Source organism: Leptosomus discolor, chromosome 2 (assembly GCF_034619465.1).
Source record: "Leptosomus discolor isolate bLepDis1 chromosome 2, bLepDis1.hap2, whole genome shotgun sequence".
Lineage (NCBI taxonomy): Eukaryota > Metazoa > Chordata > Aves > Leptosomiformes > Leptosomidae > Leptosomus > Leptosomus discolor.
Window position 1 is genome coordinate 41,476,664 of NC_141392.1, and position 15,833 is coordinate 41,492,496.

Below are 15,833 nucleotides of genomic sequence, written 5' to 3' on the forward strand. Positions count from 1 at the left end.
CATCTGGGGCTGAGCTGGCAGTGCCTGAGGCAGTGCTGCATTCAGCTGGGAGAGGGGAGGACACCTCTCAGACCACGGCCACATGCCTGCTTCTGGCTCGCTCCTAGCTGGCTTGTATAGGCACCTGTTTAGGCATTAGTAAGTAATCCAAAGCTGGGTTTTGGGAGTCCTTCATCAAAACCCTTCATCATCCTAGGTGAATTTTGTTGATCCATCCTCCCAGCTTTATAGAAACAGACAAGACAATTGAAAAATGTATGGTGGGACACTGTATTCCTCTTTGGGAATGTAAAAACATTTGTCATTGTGAGAAAAAAGCTCATCTTAATCTCTGGCAACCTGCTGTTGGTAGAGGTGAATGAGCACAGTTGTGTGGTGCAGCGTGTATGGAGTGGCATGCAGGAACAGTAGGACAGAGGCTGCACGTCACCTACTGCTGTCGTGCAGGCAGCGTGTTCCTGTCTCTGGTCACAGGAGGGACGACATTCTCACCCCACAGTATCCTGCAGCAATTCTGCTGGTGTCTTTTCGTACGCTGGCATCTCATGTGGCGGTGCCTCTGCTGCTAACAGCACGTCCTCTGAAACAGATGTGCTCTGCATCTGCCCACTGTGTGCGCAACTGGCACAGCTCTGCTGGAACACTGTTTTACAAAGCCTTCCATGTGGAGAAGTGATGGGGAGGGGCAGGCATTATTACTACTTTTTATTCTTATTTCTACTACTACTATTTGTGTGGAAACATTGCTGGCTGAAAACCTGGCTCAGCTGCTAATGGAGAAAGGAAGATCTGATCACATCGAGGGAGCTGCTGGAGTTTTGAACAGTACTGTGACTCCTACAGGCTGATGCTTTTGAAATATAACTATTTGGGAGATTGCTACCAACTACTCTTTCCCCTTAGTAGTAAGGCTTTATGTGACTTTTCATGCAATTGTAGGTGGGTCTTTTAGCACTTGGGAGATAATGGTGTAGCGTGCTAGCAAATTTAGTTCCACACTAGGAAAAGGAACCACTTTGGGACAGCTTGTTCATCATCAAAGGCGGCTTTTGTCAGTTGGGATTGCCGTATCGCATTCCCTCAAAATTTGTAGAACTACTGGCAAGATTATTCCATGATTTTGTTAAAAGAATACCTTTGTATATACATAAAGGGGGAAAGACTGCTCACCTGGAAAATCAAACCATGGTGCCCCTGTGTGTGGAGAGGCCTGAGCATGAGAAGGGCATTGGTAGCAGTGTGGGGGTCCTTGGAGGAGGCACACCATGACGCGGGCAAACACCCAAAAGCAAGGAGGATGTGGCAGCTCATGAGGACACTGGTAACTGAATGTGCTGCAGGAAAGTGGTGGCCGTGAAAAATTAGATCTGGGCCATATAACAGATATTTATTGTGATGAGTCATCTCTGTCCTGACTGATGTCTGTAAGACTGGGATAACAAGGTCAACTTGTGTTGTAAACCCTGAAGAGGTTTGGAGGCTTGTGTTCTTCTGCTAGCTCCAGCATTGACAGCATGTGCTTCCGTCATTTATAATGTGGTTGTGAAGACTGCAAGCTCTTTGCCCACATCCACAGGGAAAGTTATAATTACCTATGTATGGTAAATTAAAAATGGAAACCATTCACTGCACTGGAAGCTGACTCAAGAAGGACAAAGCATCAGTGGGGCGATGTGTTGAGGAACATAAAGCTACTGCATCACAAACAAGAAAACTGTGAGAGAAAACCCAGGTGTTCTCTATTTACTATCTACCACCTACCCATCTATTGGTCATCCACCCATGTCTCTACTAGCTACATCTTTGGATGTTTTTATTCATAAAACAAGCAAGGGAGCGACACAGGGAGGTCTGGCTGGGGCAAGAGGAAAGTGGCTAAAGGACCTTTTCCCTGGCTGGTAAATCCATGCCTAGTCTCCCTTCGAGGCTTCATAGTTTAGAAAGAATGGCAGTTTGTTCTTCAAAAGATGTGTCAGTCTGTTATGGATTAAGAAGACAATATGCCTTCCACATTTACTCTCCCCACAAAGACTGATTTTTGAAGGATTTGCTAGTCACTTCATTTCAGACAGATTTCTTAACATGTTTGGATTTCTTTGTGGTTAAACTTAGACTCTGTCCTTCCTGAATCGTATAAGGCTTGCTGTGTGGAGTTTGTCCTTTCATGGTCATTACTGTTACATACCCGCTGCACTCATTGTGTTCTACTAAAATTGTTTTGTCAGGGTAAAAATTACAAATTAAAATACTCTCTCAGACAGAGGACCCCAAGTATAATTTTGCAAGAAAAATTCCCCAATCATTTCCAAACCAAACTTAATTTAAAATGAAAGATAAATCTTTCCCTTTACTACTACCCAGATGTGATCTTCCCAAAGCTTCAGACACAAATAATCTCTTTGAATTTTCCAGCTGTTTCAATATCCCGGCCATAATGAACCCGGCCTGTGGCTCTAGCACCCAGTCAGGAAAATCTGCAGACAAGGCCAACGCCTGACATCTCTACCCGTTAAAATCAATGGTCAAACATTTTTTACTTTACTTTCTCAGTTTTCATTCCCTTCCATTGCTTGTTTGCAGCTGCACCTCCCTTTTGCCCTTTTTAATGGGAACTTGGGAAGTTCCCACTACTTCCCTGTCTCTGTCTCTTCTTTATAGTCTCTAGTCCTTTTCCCTTGTTTTAATAGCCATCATTTTCATCTGTTGACTGCAGATCTTGGCCAAATCCTGATAAAGTCAACAGAAAGTTTTTCCCTGGAATTTTAGACGCGTTTCTGTTGTGTTTTTTCTTTCCTCTCCTTGTTCTTCTTGCTGCCTGGCTGGCTGATTTAAACAAATATTTTCAGAACAACTTGTCCTCAGTTGACTAAACTGGTAAATAATGGATAAATATAGTTTTGATTTGGAACAGCTTTCTGGCAAAAGATAGAGTACAGCACTAGAGAAGAACTTTTCTCACCTTGAGTCATGGGATCTGGTTGGTTAAATTAAAACCATTTACTTAACCTGCCTTAACAACACACAAACATCAGAGAAGTCCTTTAGCTGTACTGATACTTTGTGCTGCCTACACTGCTAGAACACCTGGGCGCTAATTCCATTTTGTGAAGCAGAAATAGCCTGAGTTTCTCTCTTTCTTCCTTTGTAGCAAAAGCAGCACAAATCTAATTCGTGTATTTAAGCAAAGTCTCAGGCTTATTTTTCCCAGTTGTTCTTTTTTTTTTTCACCATCTGTATAGGAAATGTTATTCTGCCATAAGCCTCAACCTTCAACATGTAACAGTTGTATCATAAATTCCTTGGTGTCTGAAGGCTGGCTACCTACCTCCGTTAGTCCTGCTGCGACAGTACTGACTTCTTATCAAAATGTATTTCACCGAGCCTACAAAGGGATGTTGCTGTGTTTGTTAGGATGAAACTTTGCATAGTGCCTACAAAGCATATCCAGGACTATTGTAAATACTTTTCTATGTGTTTATTCACATGAAGGTGTTAGAAATAAAAGTATTACACTGTTCTTGATATACACAGTAACAATAAAAACCCAACTCGCAACAGTAATATGAATATAAGTAATTGTATTTTGAATTTTTATTGTGATAAATTATAGCAATAGTCCACACAACCCAGCTATTATCTCAGATTGTCTCTCTGCAGAATCAGAAAAACAATCTGAGTCATCCTGACTTGATTCATGTTCAGTTCCTGTTTGGGAAGGCTTCTCTCGCCATCAGAGAGATCAGATCGCTACCAGACCACCTGGTAACGTTTTTTTCTGTGAAAGCTCGGATTCTGTACAACAGTCCCACAGGTTCTGCAGCATGAATCATGGAAAATAGGCATCCCTGCTTATTTGTAGCTGGTTATTTTTGCAGAAATCCATGTGGAAGAAGAGCCATGGGATTTTTTTCTACGATACGTGTGTCTTTTTGGCACTCTGACGGGAATTGTTTAATAGAGACTTATCAAACATATCAAAAGATGCTCAGCATTTGAAAGAGAGAATAGAGGTGGAGTTGACACGTAGATTCAAGACTGAGCATGAACCAGTTTCAGAAAGAAAGAGAATGAATTTGCCTTTATGAATAAAGGAAGGCACCAGAGAGGTTTCCCTGTTTCTCCCAGGGTCCTCTTCATGGTCTGTCACTAAATTCGTCTGAAACTTATCTTTGTTGGTGGCTTTCATTTCACCTACATATAATATGTTATTTCAATTACTACATGAAGAATATATTACTTAAATTAGTTCACAGAGCTGATTAATTAATAAATTTGGCACTCTTATCTGAAAAGCATAATAGAAACAGAGAAAATTACTTCTACTTGCTGACCTTCCTTACATCACTTGAGAGTGATGTCTTTGAGCTGAAAATGCACCACAGTAACTGTATAATATCTTAGACATGAAGTGAATAATAATGTGTGACTTCAGGGAAATGAAGCTACACAGAATAAGGATGATACTAGCTAGCATTTCTGCAGTTGAACAGTTCAGCAGTGAGCACCTTTGTTTCTGATAGTGTCCTGCAAAAATACGATACTAATCTTACTATTAGTAACAGAGGTAGTATTAAGGGCTGATAAGAGAATAAAATCATTACTTAAAACATTGGCAGATGTTACAAAGATTAGGGTTATCATATATAATGAGGATTAATGGAACTCTAGAAGAAAAAGTCTTAAGTGCTCGGTCATTTGATGGCAGATGACTGAGCAACGGTCATTTGTCCGGTGGTCAAAAGTGAAGTCAGATGCAAAGAAACAAGGTATAGGGGCTGCACATGCTGCCAGGAGCACCCTCCATCGGGGAGAGGTGAGCTTAAAGAGGACATGCCAACTCATGTCCAGGGCATCAGCCAGACATGAACTCCAGGAGAAAAACTGGTCAAAACCTAATGTAACCCCTGGGAATATGCATTTTTTTGGCGGGGAGGCCTTGTTTCCTTCGTATGTGTGTTGAGCTCTGAAGCAAGGCATTTGCTTCGGGCATCCCTAAGGATCGCTTGAAAGCCAGAGAGGGTGCAGGCAACACCTCTGAGAGCAACCAAAGTACTGGAAAGCACCTTCTGGTAGAAGTTGTAGGTATGCAGTCTTTTAAGCATATCAAGAAAAGGTTAAAGAATTACCAGTTACAGATGGTAAGTATTTACTTCAGGACTAATGCTTTTCCAATCTAGCAAATAAAGATATAAAAAGATCCAGTGGCTGGAGCTGGGCAAATGCGAAGGAGGAAAAGGTTGCACATTTCACCAGGGAAATACTTTGCTACTGGCATGGATTGCAATAAGTTATTGTGGCTTTTCTACCATTAGTAATTTTTAAATCAAGTATAGATGTTGCTGGGTTTTTTAATCTAAAAGATATGCTCAATTTTAGACTGGATCAAATTCAAGGATGTTCTGTGTCCTAAATTACGTGGTTAGGTGACCACATGGCAGCTCCTGGTTTTATAATCTGAAAATCCTTTTGTTCTGACAAATAGGGCGGGAGGAGCTTTTACTGTGATTGAGAATGTGGATTCATGGATGCTCGTTGTGTTTACTGGGGTCAGCACTCACCTTTCTTCCTTCTCCTGAACCAGCTTAGCACCCACTGGTCCCAGCTGCAGAGCTGCACGAGGCAGACCTGTCCTGCCTAGTCCAAGGATGCTGCTTTTTCACTTATTTCTCTCCTCCCAGGCTGGAACACCACATTCATTTTTCCGAGGAGCCAGGAGCCACCTTGACGCAGGAAACTTCTGTAGCGCTTTAAGAGTAACCATTCACAAAGACCTTACAGCTCTGAACTACAGCACGCACAAAGAATACTTTTTTTCTAATGACTACAAAATGCTGCAATAAGCTGTGCTCAAATGAAACCTCTATTAGCATTAGTGGAGCTTTGTATGTTAGCCACCAAGGATTTGACTATCAGATAATTGTGATTATATGTTCTCTTCAGAACAGCTTGCGTTATTTAAGAAGAAAATCAAACTCCAATCAAGCTGTTCAGAGGTTTCGAAATATTCAGATGTAGAGCTCCCAGCTTCCTTGTTTTAGCCATTGGGGTACAGTGCAAAATGCTGCTAAGCAGGCAGTAGTCTCAGGATTTATTGCAGTGATTGAACTTGTAAGTACAGAAAGTTCACAGAAATGCCTGCTCTCGTGAACTTTCAACCAGCATTTGCAAATTAAGAAGCCATAGATTATTTATATAATAAATGGATGCGTATCTGTCCAAATGTTTAATAAAGCTAATATGTGAGAAGCACAAAACAAGTCATTTTCCTCTGCAGTAAAAATATTTTTTTTTCTATTGGATACAAGACAGTGGCAATAGCAGTTTAAAGCTTTTGAAACTTTTATGTTCAGAAAATTGTACTCTGAAAAGAATTATACCAAAAATACAGGTCTTAGAATGGGAATTGTCAGGTCAGATGAGACCGAAATTTGGTAAAGTAATGATTCAATTCTCTTTAACTGATATGTCTATATACCTACATACCTACATGTCTATACACATACAGCATTTAAATAAGATCTTGATACCAAAAGGTATACTGAACCATACAATTTGATCCAGTAAAACCTGGTTTTATAAATACTCTTTGTCCCCAGGAAGACATGGGGACAGTGGTGCTATTGCTTTTAAAAGGTCAGATCACCCGTTTCTGGTTGCTTTGGCTATTAGAGTATGCCCGGCCTGAAAAGGTGAATGCTTATGTGGTCTACAGTTGCCATGTACCATACAAGTGCCTGCTCCCTATGCGTGCTCTCTCTCTCCTCCGCAAAGTGCCGATCAAGGACACATGAATGCTAACAAGCAAATAACATGAACTACATCTACACCATCACAATAATGGTAATTTTTTAATTTCCTGAGTGGTCTCAAGAGACATGAACACAACCTCCAGCCCCAGGCCAGCATTTACCTCCCATTGCCAGCACAGCTGGCTTCAGGGCTGTGAGTCTGGTGAGTTGAAAATATTATTTCTTCCCCATGCATTCATGTACCAGTTGCAACCCAAATATATTGAAGAGGTTTTCTTTCTTTAAACATTTCTGCACATATCTGTATTTCAGATTTATATTATTGCCATATATTCACTTTACATTTTGCATGACACCTACATTGCCTACATTAACTGTTGATATTTGGGCTCAACAAGAGGAACAGGAGGGAAGTAAGGAGACTGGAGACAGTAAAATGAAGTGTGACTGTATTAGAAGCATTTCTAAGCTTGATTCTGGGTCTGCCGACTCTTTGGCAGCACATTTTTGGTCTCAGAATTGGAGTGGTGATTGCCCGTCAACACTGGGCAGTTCCCAGGATGGAAGCCTGTTCTGTCCCACTGGCACTAACCACACCTGCAGCACAAGGTCTGCCACTCTGTTAGCATGGGTCTGCTCATTTAGCTTGAGTAAGTCTTTTCACTTAAGCAAGCACACGTGCACACAAAGTGCTTCTTTTGAGTGATGCAAAAGGATTAAAGGATGCAAAGATGCCCATGCTTCTTTCTGTCGAAGGATTCCCGAAGCCTTGCATTTTTGGAAGAGGTAAGTGGCAGAGGAGATGGACATGCAAAGGTGAGAAGGAGCATTCCCCAGAGCTAGAAACTACAGCACAACTCTGGTTAAGATCCCAAGCTCCAGCTTCATTGATTACAGTAAAGAACTTCTGTTGATACTAAATGCTGTTTTACTGCTGCTATCACTGTCAGGCAAGGAGATGTTATAAATAGTTGCAAGCCAAAGATTTCACTCCATACGACTTTATTAGAATAGCAGAATGTGAAGCCAGATGATAGAAAACACATTTGTCAAGAGTTTGGTGTGACAGACATCCATTCCTGAGCTGTCGTGTACTGTAGTATCTGCTTTACATTCCTACACAGTATTTTCAAACAGTGAGAGGAAGTAGTCAATCCTTTCAGATTTGATAGACCAATGCTGGCATTGATTTCTGTGGCTGCAGTCATGTGTCAAGAGATTATTTGTGCTGGCACAGTGAGTTCAATACATGTCTACATCCTTGATACTTGAATTGCAAAAACATCACTAAAAGAGATACCAGTAAACTGTTATATTCTTTAAGCACCAGTTTTCCGTAGATGTAATCATAATAACAGCCATCACATTTGTGCTGACACTGGCCAACAAGGGCTGAAATCTTGGCCCTGTTTAAACCTTTGGTAAAGATTTGGCTGAGAAGTGCAAATAGGTTTCCACACAAAAATAAAAAGATGGAGGGGGGAAAAATAGAACTTTGTGTAACAATGATAAAATGTTTTTGTTTTTCAACATCCTGAATGTCACAGCCCTTAGTTTATAAAAGTTCAAGTTTGTTTGTTCTAAAATGAAACCAAAAAAAGTTCACTTCTCATTTCCATGTCTCCCTCCAAACCAGAAAACCTGGCAGGACTGTGTTTTAATGCAGATGGTGGCAGAGGCACATCCCAGCTAGGTACCAGGCAGCATAATGGTGGGTGATGAGGCAAGTCGCAAGCCAACTGAATGGTGGCACCAATTCCTTCTGGTGAGCACAGAAATTTGATTCCCTTTCTTAAAAGCTGCTGATGCCCTGGTCTGCAGCCTCAGACAGTCCTTAGAGAGCATCCAACCTTCAGACAGAAAGTTTCCTCTTTGCAGAGCTGATCTAACAAACGCCCTGCGCTAATCAAAGCAAGCCTGTCCGTTGGTTTTGATTGACTTTGGAAGCCAGCTCTCTAAAAAAAATACCTGTGGCACCAAGTATCTAAACTGTGAAAAACACTGTGGAGCATCAGGTCCTTGACCAGTAAGCCATATGAGATTTCTGGCTAAATGTTTCTAAAAGTTGACATGATCATAAGGAAATTAACTGAACTCACAGACTTGCCTCATTGTTTTAGTGGCCATAGTAATTACTATTAGTGTGTGGTACAAAGAATCAAAAACGCTGCCATAAATTACAGGTTAAGTGGGATTTTTTTGTTGTTGTTGTAGGCTTTTTGCCTATTTCCCTTTAGAATTAGTGTTTATTTATTCATGATGCTGATTTCTTTTTAGTTGCTTCTTGATGCGTTCAGAAAGGCAGGCAATGTCAAAAGCAGGAGAAACAGCAGATGGCAGCACCAGGCTGCTTTATCTGGGCTGTTACAACAAACGGGAAAAATACGAACCTAGGTGAACAAAAGTTTGTTACAGTTTGTTTGCTTTCAGATTACTTTTTTTTTTTTTTTTTAACCCTTCTGGGTTTTTTTCCGCTCACTATTGGGAAAAAGAATAGCGGAGGAGGAAAATTGCTATGTCAGGTCATCCTGTATTGATTTAGTAGAAGATAGTAAGGCCTGATGTGACCCGCTGAAAAGATGACATGAGGTTACGGCCTAGCCTACCAGCGCTTCACGTCATATTAAACACTCCACAGGGGCAACATCTGGAGGGTTAAACAACTGCTGGGTAATGCAATTTTAAAAACCACTTCATCAAAGTAATAGACTCCACAGGACCCTCTTGGGATCTGTAAACTGATGTGTTCCAGGCTTTGTGTGCTGCAGCCTTTTTGTAACACATTAAGGAGAGCCTGATAGCTCTGACTATTGCAGAGTGACAGAACTGAGGTTTACTAACTCATCTGCAGCACACCGCCTCGCTTGGATTAAATGCATGGCCTTTTTGGGTTTTCTCTTCTTTTTTTACTCAAAGCTTGATAGTTTGTATACCCAAAATCCCTGTGAGCTGAGGAAAAGGTTTTAGAACAGTAGATTTACTCCTGAGTCTATTTTAACAGCAGTGTATGAGCTCCAAAAGGGCATTGGATCCCATGCTTTCTGTTTTCTAGAGGGAGGAGGGAGCAAATCTTCTGTGTGCTTTTCATAACCAGCCAAGCTTTTAACCTGAATAAGAAGTGGGTTCCTCAGGGCCTTACTGGACCTGGCTCCTCTCCTGCATTCTTCAAATACAACCCAACTGTAGCTCCAGAAATACAAACCATGAAGTAAAAGTGGTCTCTTGTTTGGTAGACCGTGGAGGCTGGTGCCGCCATCTAGCTGCAAATCGATGTACCTGACGGTTAGTAAAACAGTGTGCAATTTTCTGATATGACTCCTTCCACTATTTCAGAGCTGCTAAGCAACAATTAAGAAAAGTCCCATTAAATAATTAATCACTTTAGTCCTATTGAATAATTAATCACTTTAAGAGAGGGCAGCCAAAGAACTTTTTCCATTGCCATTCAGAAAGCAACATTTGCTTTCTGAATCCAAATCCAGCAAAGCCCTTAGCCCACAAAGATCCCTGTGTCTAGGCAGATGGAATTTGATAGCTGTCACCAACCGATCTTTGTCACTACCAGGATCATGTGGAAGGACACTTGGTATCTCCTTTCCATGGACAAAAATTTAGGGTAAGTCTTGCAGCCAGCATGAGCCAGCAGTGTTCTGCCAAGTTCAATGGAAAGGCTTCGATTCCTTCTGAGCGAGTATCTGCCCTTGCTGCTGTCCTTGCTTGCAGATCCTTCTTTTGGCTTTACTGCAACCATTTCAGATCAAAGGGCAGCAGAAAATTCCTCAATTACCTGTCACAGTCTTGTTTCAGAAATGTCTCTGGGTAAGTTTTTGTGCGATGCCTTTCAAAGAGGGATGCTGATAGTAGTCATAGAGCAGGGAGAGGAGATCTGAAACTGACTATAAGCCACCATTGAATTTTATTCTTGTTACTGGACCCTTGTAAACTCTGGGAGGTTATAGAGAGACCAGAGAAATGTGTTCTACCTCTGTCTCCACCGAGTCATATAAAATAGTCAGTCTTCAGCTACCTTAGTGTCAGCAGGAGCAGACCTGAATCGTCCCTGAAGTGAGTGCTGCAGCCTCACGTGACATCCTCCGTATCATTTCTGCCCAAAATGTTTTTATCAAGCAGTCCTAATCACAGCTAATCATATTAGTTAAACTATTCTTTGGAAATTATGACATTTATGAATATATATATATGCATCCCCTCACTAAACTAGTTTCTGGCCTATGCTTTAGAAACAGAGCTTATTAATACTGCAGACATATGAGCTACTGTAATTTACTTACTGGAATTATTTTCCATCCCTCGTTACTGCTAAGGAGACCGCGGCTGCCCTCCATCTGTGGAGAGGTCTTCATAAGAAAATGGGGAGCAGTAGGGAAACAGCATGGATTCTCCAAAGAATGCATTAGTTTATTTATTTATTTCAAATGTCTTTCATGTCTTGGCTTTGTGCATCTTTTCCAAGAAGCAAATGCTTCACAGATGGAAAGAAGCAATTTTCAGTTGTAAAAATTCTAAACAGTTCAGGTGAAATGAAAAACAGAGCTTCCTGGAAACATGCCAGCTTTTTTGGTTTTTATTTTTTTTCCCCAGCCTCGCTTTGATTGTGAAAATATTCACCCACCTCCAGACTTTATAGCATGAGAAATGCCCTGCCTGGGGTCTAATTGGCGCCTGAGGTATCACTGCAGGGTTGATTAGAAAGGAAGGCTCCTATTTCCACACAGACACTACACATCTGCTCTGATTTTCTGTGGGGTAGATCCACAGTAACCCTACTGCAAAAATTGAGTCTTACATAAACCAAGCTTATACTGGCATAGCTCCTCTTCTGGAGAGAGCTCTGCTATGTTGTCATCAGCAAAAGGTCTAATTTGTCCACTGATACTCTGTTTTCTGTCAATTCATACAGCTAGGTAGTGAAATTAGGGAAAAAATTCATAGGTAATTTGTGAGAAAGAGTAATGAGCTTATTTTTAGATACCTCCTGCTGATAAAACATTTTAGGATTCACGGCAGATTAAATTAGCAGAAGCTTTTGTAATTACCCTCAGAACCTTTGGATATCACACACCGCCTATGAGGCACTTAAATCTCCCATATGCTCCCCTTGGGAAGCTTAACTCATCCTTCAGGATATCCGCCTTGGAGCCAGAAACCTATACACCTATTCAGTGTAGACTGAAGCCCAGCAGCGGACAAAACAGTATCATCTCCCCTGTGGCTGTGGGTCTGGAGCCGGAGTGATTCCCATGTGGGGCAGGTGTCTGCAATGTAGGGAACAAACACAGGGGACTGGGGCTGCTCCCGGGTAATAGGGGGTTCAGCTCCCTGGGCTCTAAGTCATTCGGGACACTCAGAATCAGAGATCATGGGAAGTACCGAGGAAGGCCTGTGATTATTAGCTGCTGCCGCGTCTCCAGGAACGCAGCTCCAGAACACACTAACATATAATGCTCAGTCACTGGCTCACTTTGGATGCTGCAATGGATTTTACAACATGCATTTGACAAGCATGTCGTGCGGGGCTCTACAGGAAGAAAGAAAAGCACTCAGCAGTGGGTGCTGAATCAGAGTCTAAGTGTGTAATCCAAGGTTATTTGCTATTAAGTCTAGGACATTCCCTGAAAAATGTTGAGTTGTGCAGGAAATGTCTGGTTACTTGTGTAACTGTTTGCAAGATATACAAACTCATCAGGCTCTGACTCCTAAGTCTTATGACAATAATGGATTTTCTTCCAGACATGTTCAATTGCATAGCTGATACACATACTGCTCAGCCAAAATGACTTGTTAGTGATTTATTTTTAATATCCAGGCTTTACCATATGACATCACCTCCTTAACTTGATGAAAAAAAGGTTCAGACTGAATTCTTCCCATTAAAAATAATGGGGCAATGGTTTCTTGATGCCAATATTTACTGATATCAAAGCAAAATATTGTCTTGGTTATTTGTCTTAATTTAGCCCAAACAGCACACAAAGCACAGTGTACAAAAACAATATGTTCTTTCTTCTAAACCAGATCATCACTTACTAATTACTATACGATTTGAATGAAAACAGAGGCATGATTCAGTGATGCTTTATAGAAATTATCTCACTATATTCAGAGGGGTTTTCTTACGCTGATTGATAGAGGGGTCATATAAGATGACTTCCTATATCTGCCTTCATCCAAAATCTCAGAAGGCTTGCCATTTAGCTGTCCATTATATAAAATACAACAGAACAAGACCCCGATCCTTTGCAAAGATCTCTAAGAAACAGCTGCATTATGTATATGTATACGGATAGTAACATGCATAGTGTGTATGTATGTGGCGTGGATCTGTGTGCATGTATGTGCATGTACACACATATGTAATCAATTCTTAAACTTCACTTCAAGCTTACGGATCCCAATGGTATTTGAACATTCCTAAAATTCAGGTGTTGCATTTGTATTGGCTCTGGATACATTTTGCACAGACCATTTAATGTATCTAAATCAAACACAAAATCCAACCATGTATTAGAGAAAGTTCATGTGAGAACTGACATGCCCAGAAAGGATCCTTTGCTTCTGAGCATGGACCTGGATGCAGCCAGAGATATGCCTCATCTTCCTGTGATTTCTGTCCTAGCTGGAAACTCACATGGAAAGTCAAGGGTTGCAAGCTCAGGTAAAGCATCAAAGAAAAAGTAATTTTAAAGCAAGGACTGCTGCATGAATACCTAGAAGACTTCGTACAGAACTAGTCTGCTTCCAGCACACCAGAAAAACAAGATTTGATCCAAGATTTTTGAATGAGGACTCTAGGACGCATTTGGCTATGAATGAATCTGTCTCTTCCCTGTTATATTTCTATTGCCTAAGAAATCTTTAGCAGAAACTATGAATGCATTTCTCTCAAACCTTTCTAACATAACACCCCTTGTTTACACGCATTCAGCAGATCTTTGCATCCATCTGCATCAGACACTTTCTCCTCCTGCCTTCTGTCTACAACAGTTCCCATACCAGGGTCCGCTACCAAGGGTGGTGTGGTGTAATGGAAACCATGTTGTGTTACTGGTGAACACATCAAAGCCCATTCATCAGCTTCTGCTGCGCTTAACTGATTACAAGTGTGCCCAAACAATGCCAAGCACATCCAACACGAACTTTTAGCCATAGTTCACGCGATGTTGCTTCTGCCTCTGAAAAGACGGAGGAGAATTTCTGCTCGGTTGCCACTAGATGGCGTAAAGCCAAACCCGTTAATAATTAGTCTTGCGATGGAAACGCACTCATTTCCTATATATATATATATTTTTTTTTTTTTTTTTTTTCTTAAATGAAGCTATTAAGCAGAAAACCAAGCCTGACTGGCTGTAGGTGGAGTGAAAGAGCCTTATTTATTTTGGTACGCTGTGTTGATTTGTAACTAGGGTTCACTAAAAGGATTCATGGCATATGGACTTTCAGTTTGTACATTGGAGAACTGAAGTCAAACTCTTAAAACACTAGTTACCTTCTTTGTCCTCCAGCACCCAAATCAGATGCGTAAATAAGGAGTCTAAACTATTGAGAGAGCTGCTGTGCTGTGACTGTGAAGGTACACAGGTTCTATCTTTAGGCTTCTAAGGTAGGTCATCAATATCTGATTGTGCCAACATCCTTGAAAGCGTTTATTGACAGTCCATCTTCCCCCTTTCTCTTTCACTCTCTTAGCATACCTTTTGCACTTTAGAAGCTTATGCAGGCATCTGAACTCCCATCCTCTGCTCGACTAATTATGTGCTAATAATAGATAGGGAAATCACAAAATACTTCCTCTTGGGGTGTGGCGAATTATCGCTTACACAGTTTTCACACCACAGGTGGTATTCCCAGATGTGCTCATCATTGCCCTAGTTCTGTTTCCAACTAGGGGAGTTTTGCTATTGCCTTAAATGACAGCTGACAATAGGATATCAATTATGGCTTCTGAAAATATACTGCATAGACGTGTATCTTGAAAAGTACAGTGCAGTTTGAACCGCGAGCATGCATATATAAAGTTCATTACGCTGTTGTTTTTGTGATTGTGACAATTCTGCATATACGTGAAACTGCTGAACCTCCTGAAAGAACGTCCAATGGTTCTTTATGTACTATTTTACTTTGTTAACAGAATAGAATAGAATAGAATCAAATCGAATTGAATGTTTCAGTTGGAAGGAACCTACAATGATCATCTCGTCCAACTGTCTGAGCAATTCAGGGCTGACCAAAAGTTAAAGCCTGTTATTAAGGGTGTTGTCCAAATGCCTCTGAAACACTGACAGGCTTGGGGCACCAACCACCTCTCCGGGAAGCCTGTTCCAGTGTTTGACCACCCTCTCAGTATCTCTTCCAGTCCTGAGAACCCTTATTTCCTATCACATGTTATTTGGCAAGAAAGTAAGCAATTCATTCATACTCCTCCTTGAATCTGAATTATGAGCTACTTTTTACCTTTATTCTTTCTGAAGCAGGAAACATTTCTACTTCACAAACTTTGAAAATCTTCTGCTAACAAAATTAAAGCCTTGCAGATCTTTGCTACCATTAATAGTCTTCCAGATGAGGCTGCTTGGACGTTATTTCTTTTCCACAAACTGAGGCTCTTTTTTACAGCTCTCGGTGATGAAACAATTTAAGGCAATAGCTGGTCAGAAGTCCAAATACATCTCATCAAGAGCTTTTTAAAAGAAAATGTTGAGGAATGTTTCAGCTTGAAGAATAATCTCATATTTCCTTCAGGAAGTTTTGAACAGATTTGGGAAAAAATAGAAACTTTGAAACAGAATGATGTATCTACTGAAAATGTTGTTATAGCATTTTTGCAATTTTGTTTTAGAAAGCAATGAAATTACCATTTATAACAAAATAAGAAATTATAAATGTATTTTATATTAATTGATTTTTTGACTCAAACCACCGTTTTGTTTGAGATTTTAAAACTGATTAGTGGAAATTACAGGTCACCTGGCCAGAAAAAAAAAGTTGCTATTTCAACATACAGTACATCAATTTGAAATAAAAACAATGTTTCTGTATAGAAGAATATGTCAACCTCTTCTACAA

At 40.7% G+C, this 15,833-nt stretch overlaps 1 protein-coding gene across 1 annotated transcript in view; it reads left to right on the top strand.

Annotated features, from left to right (window-relative positions):
* Nucleotides 1–5,840, top strand: part of RGS7 (regulator of G protein signaling 7) — a 263,975-nt gene extending 258,135 nt beyond the window's left edge. Inside the window, exon 16 of the mRNA XM_086460949.1 lies at nucleotides 5,679–5,840. Within this exon, the coding sequence (XP_086317075.1) occupies nucleotides 5,679–5,840 (162 nt within the window). The remainder of the gene's footprint in view (nucleotides 1–5,678) is intronic.
* Nucleotides 5,841–15,833: the final 9,993 nt, after the last annotated feature.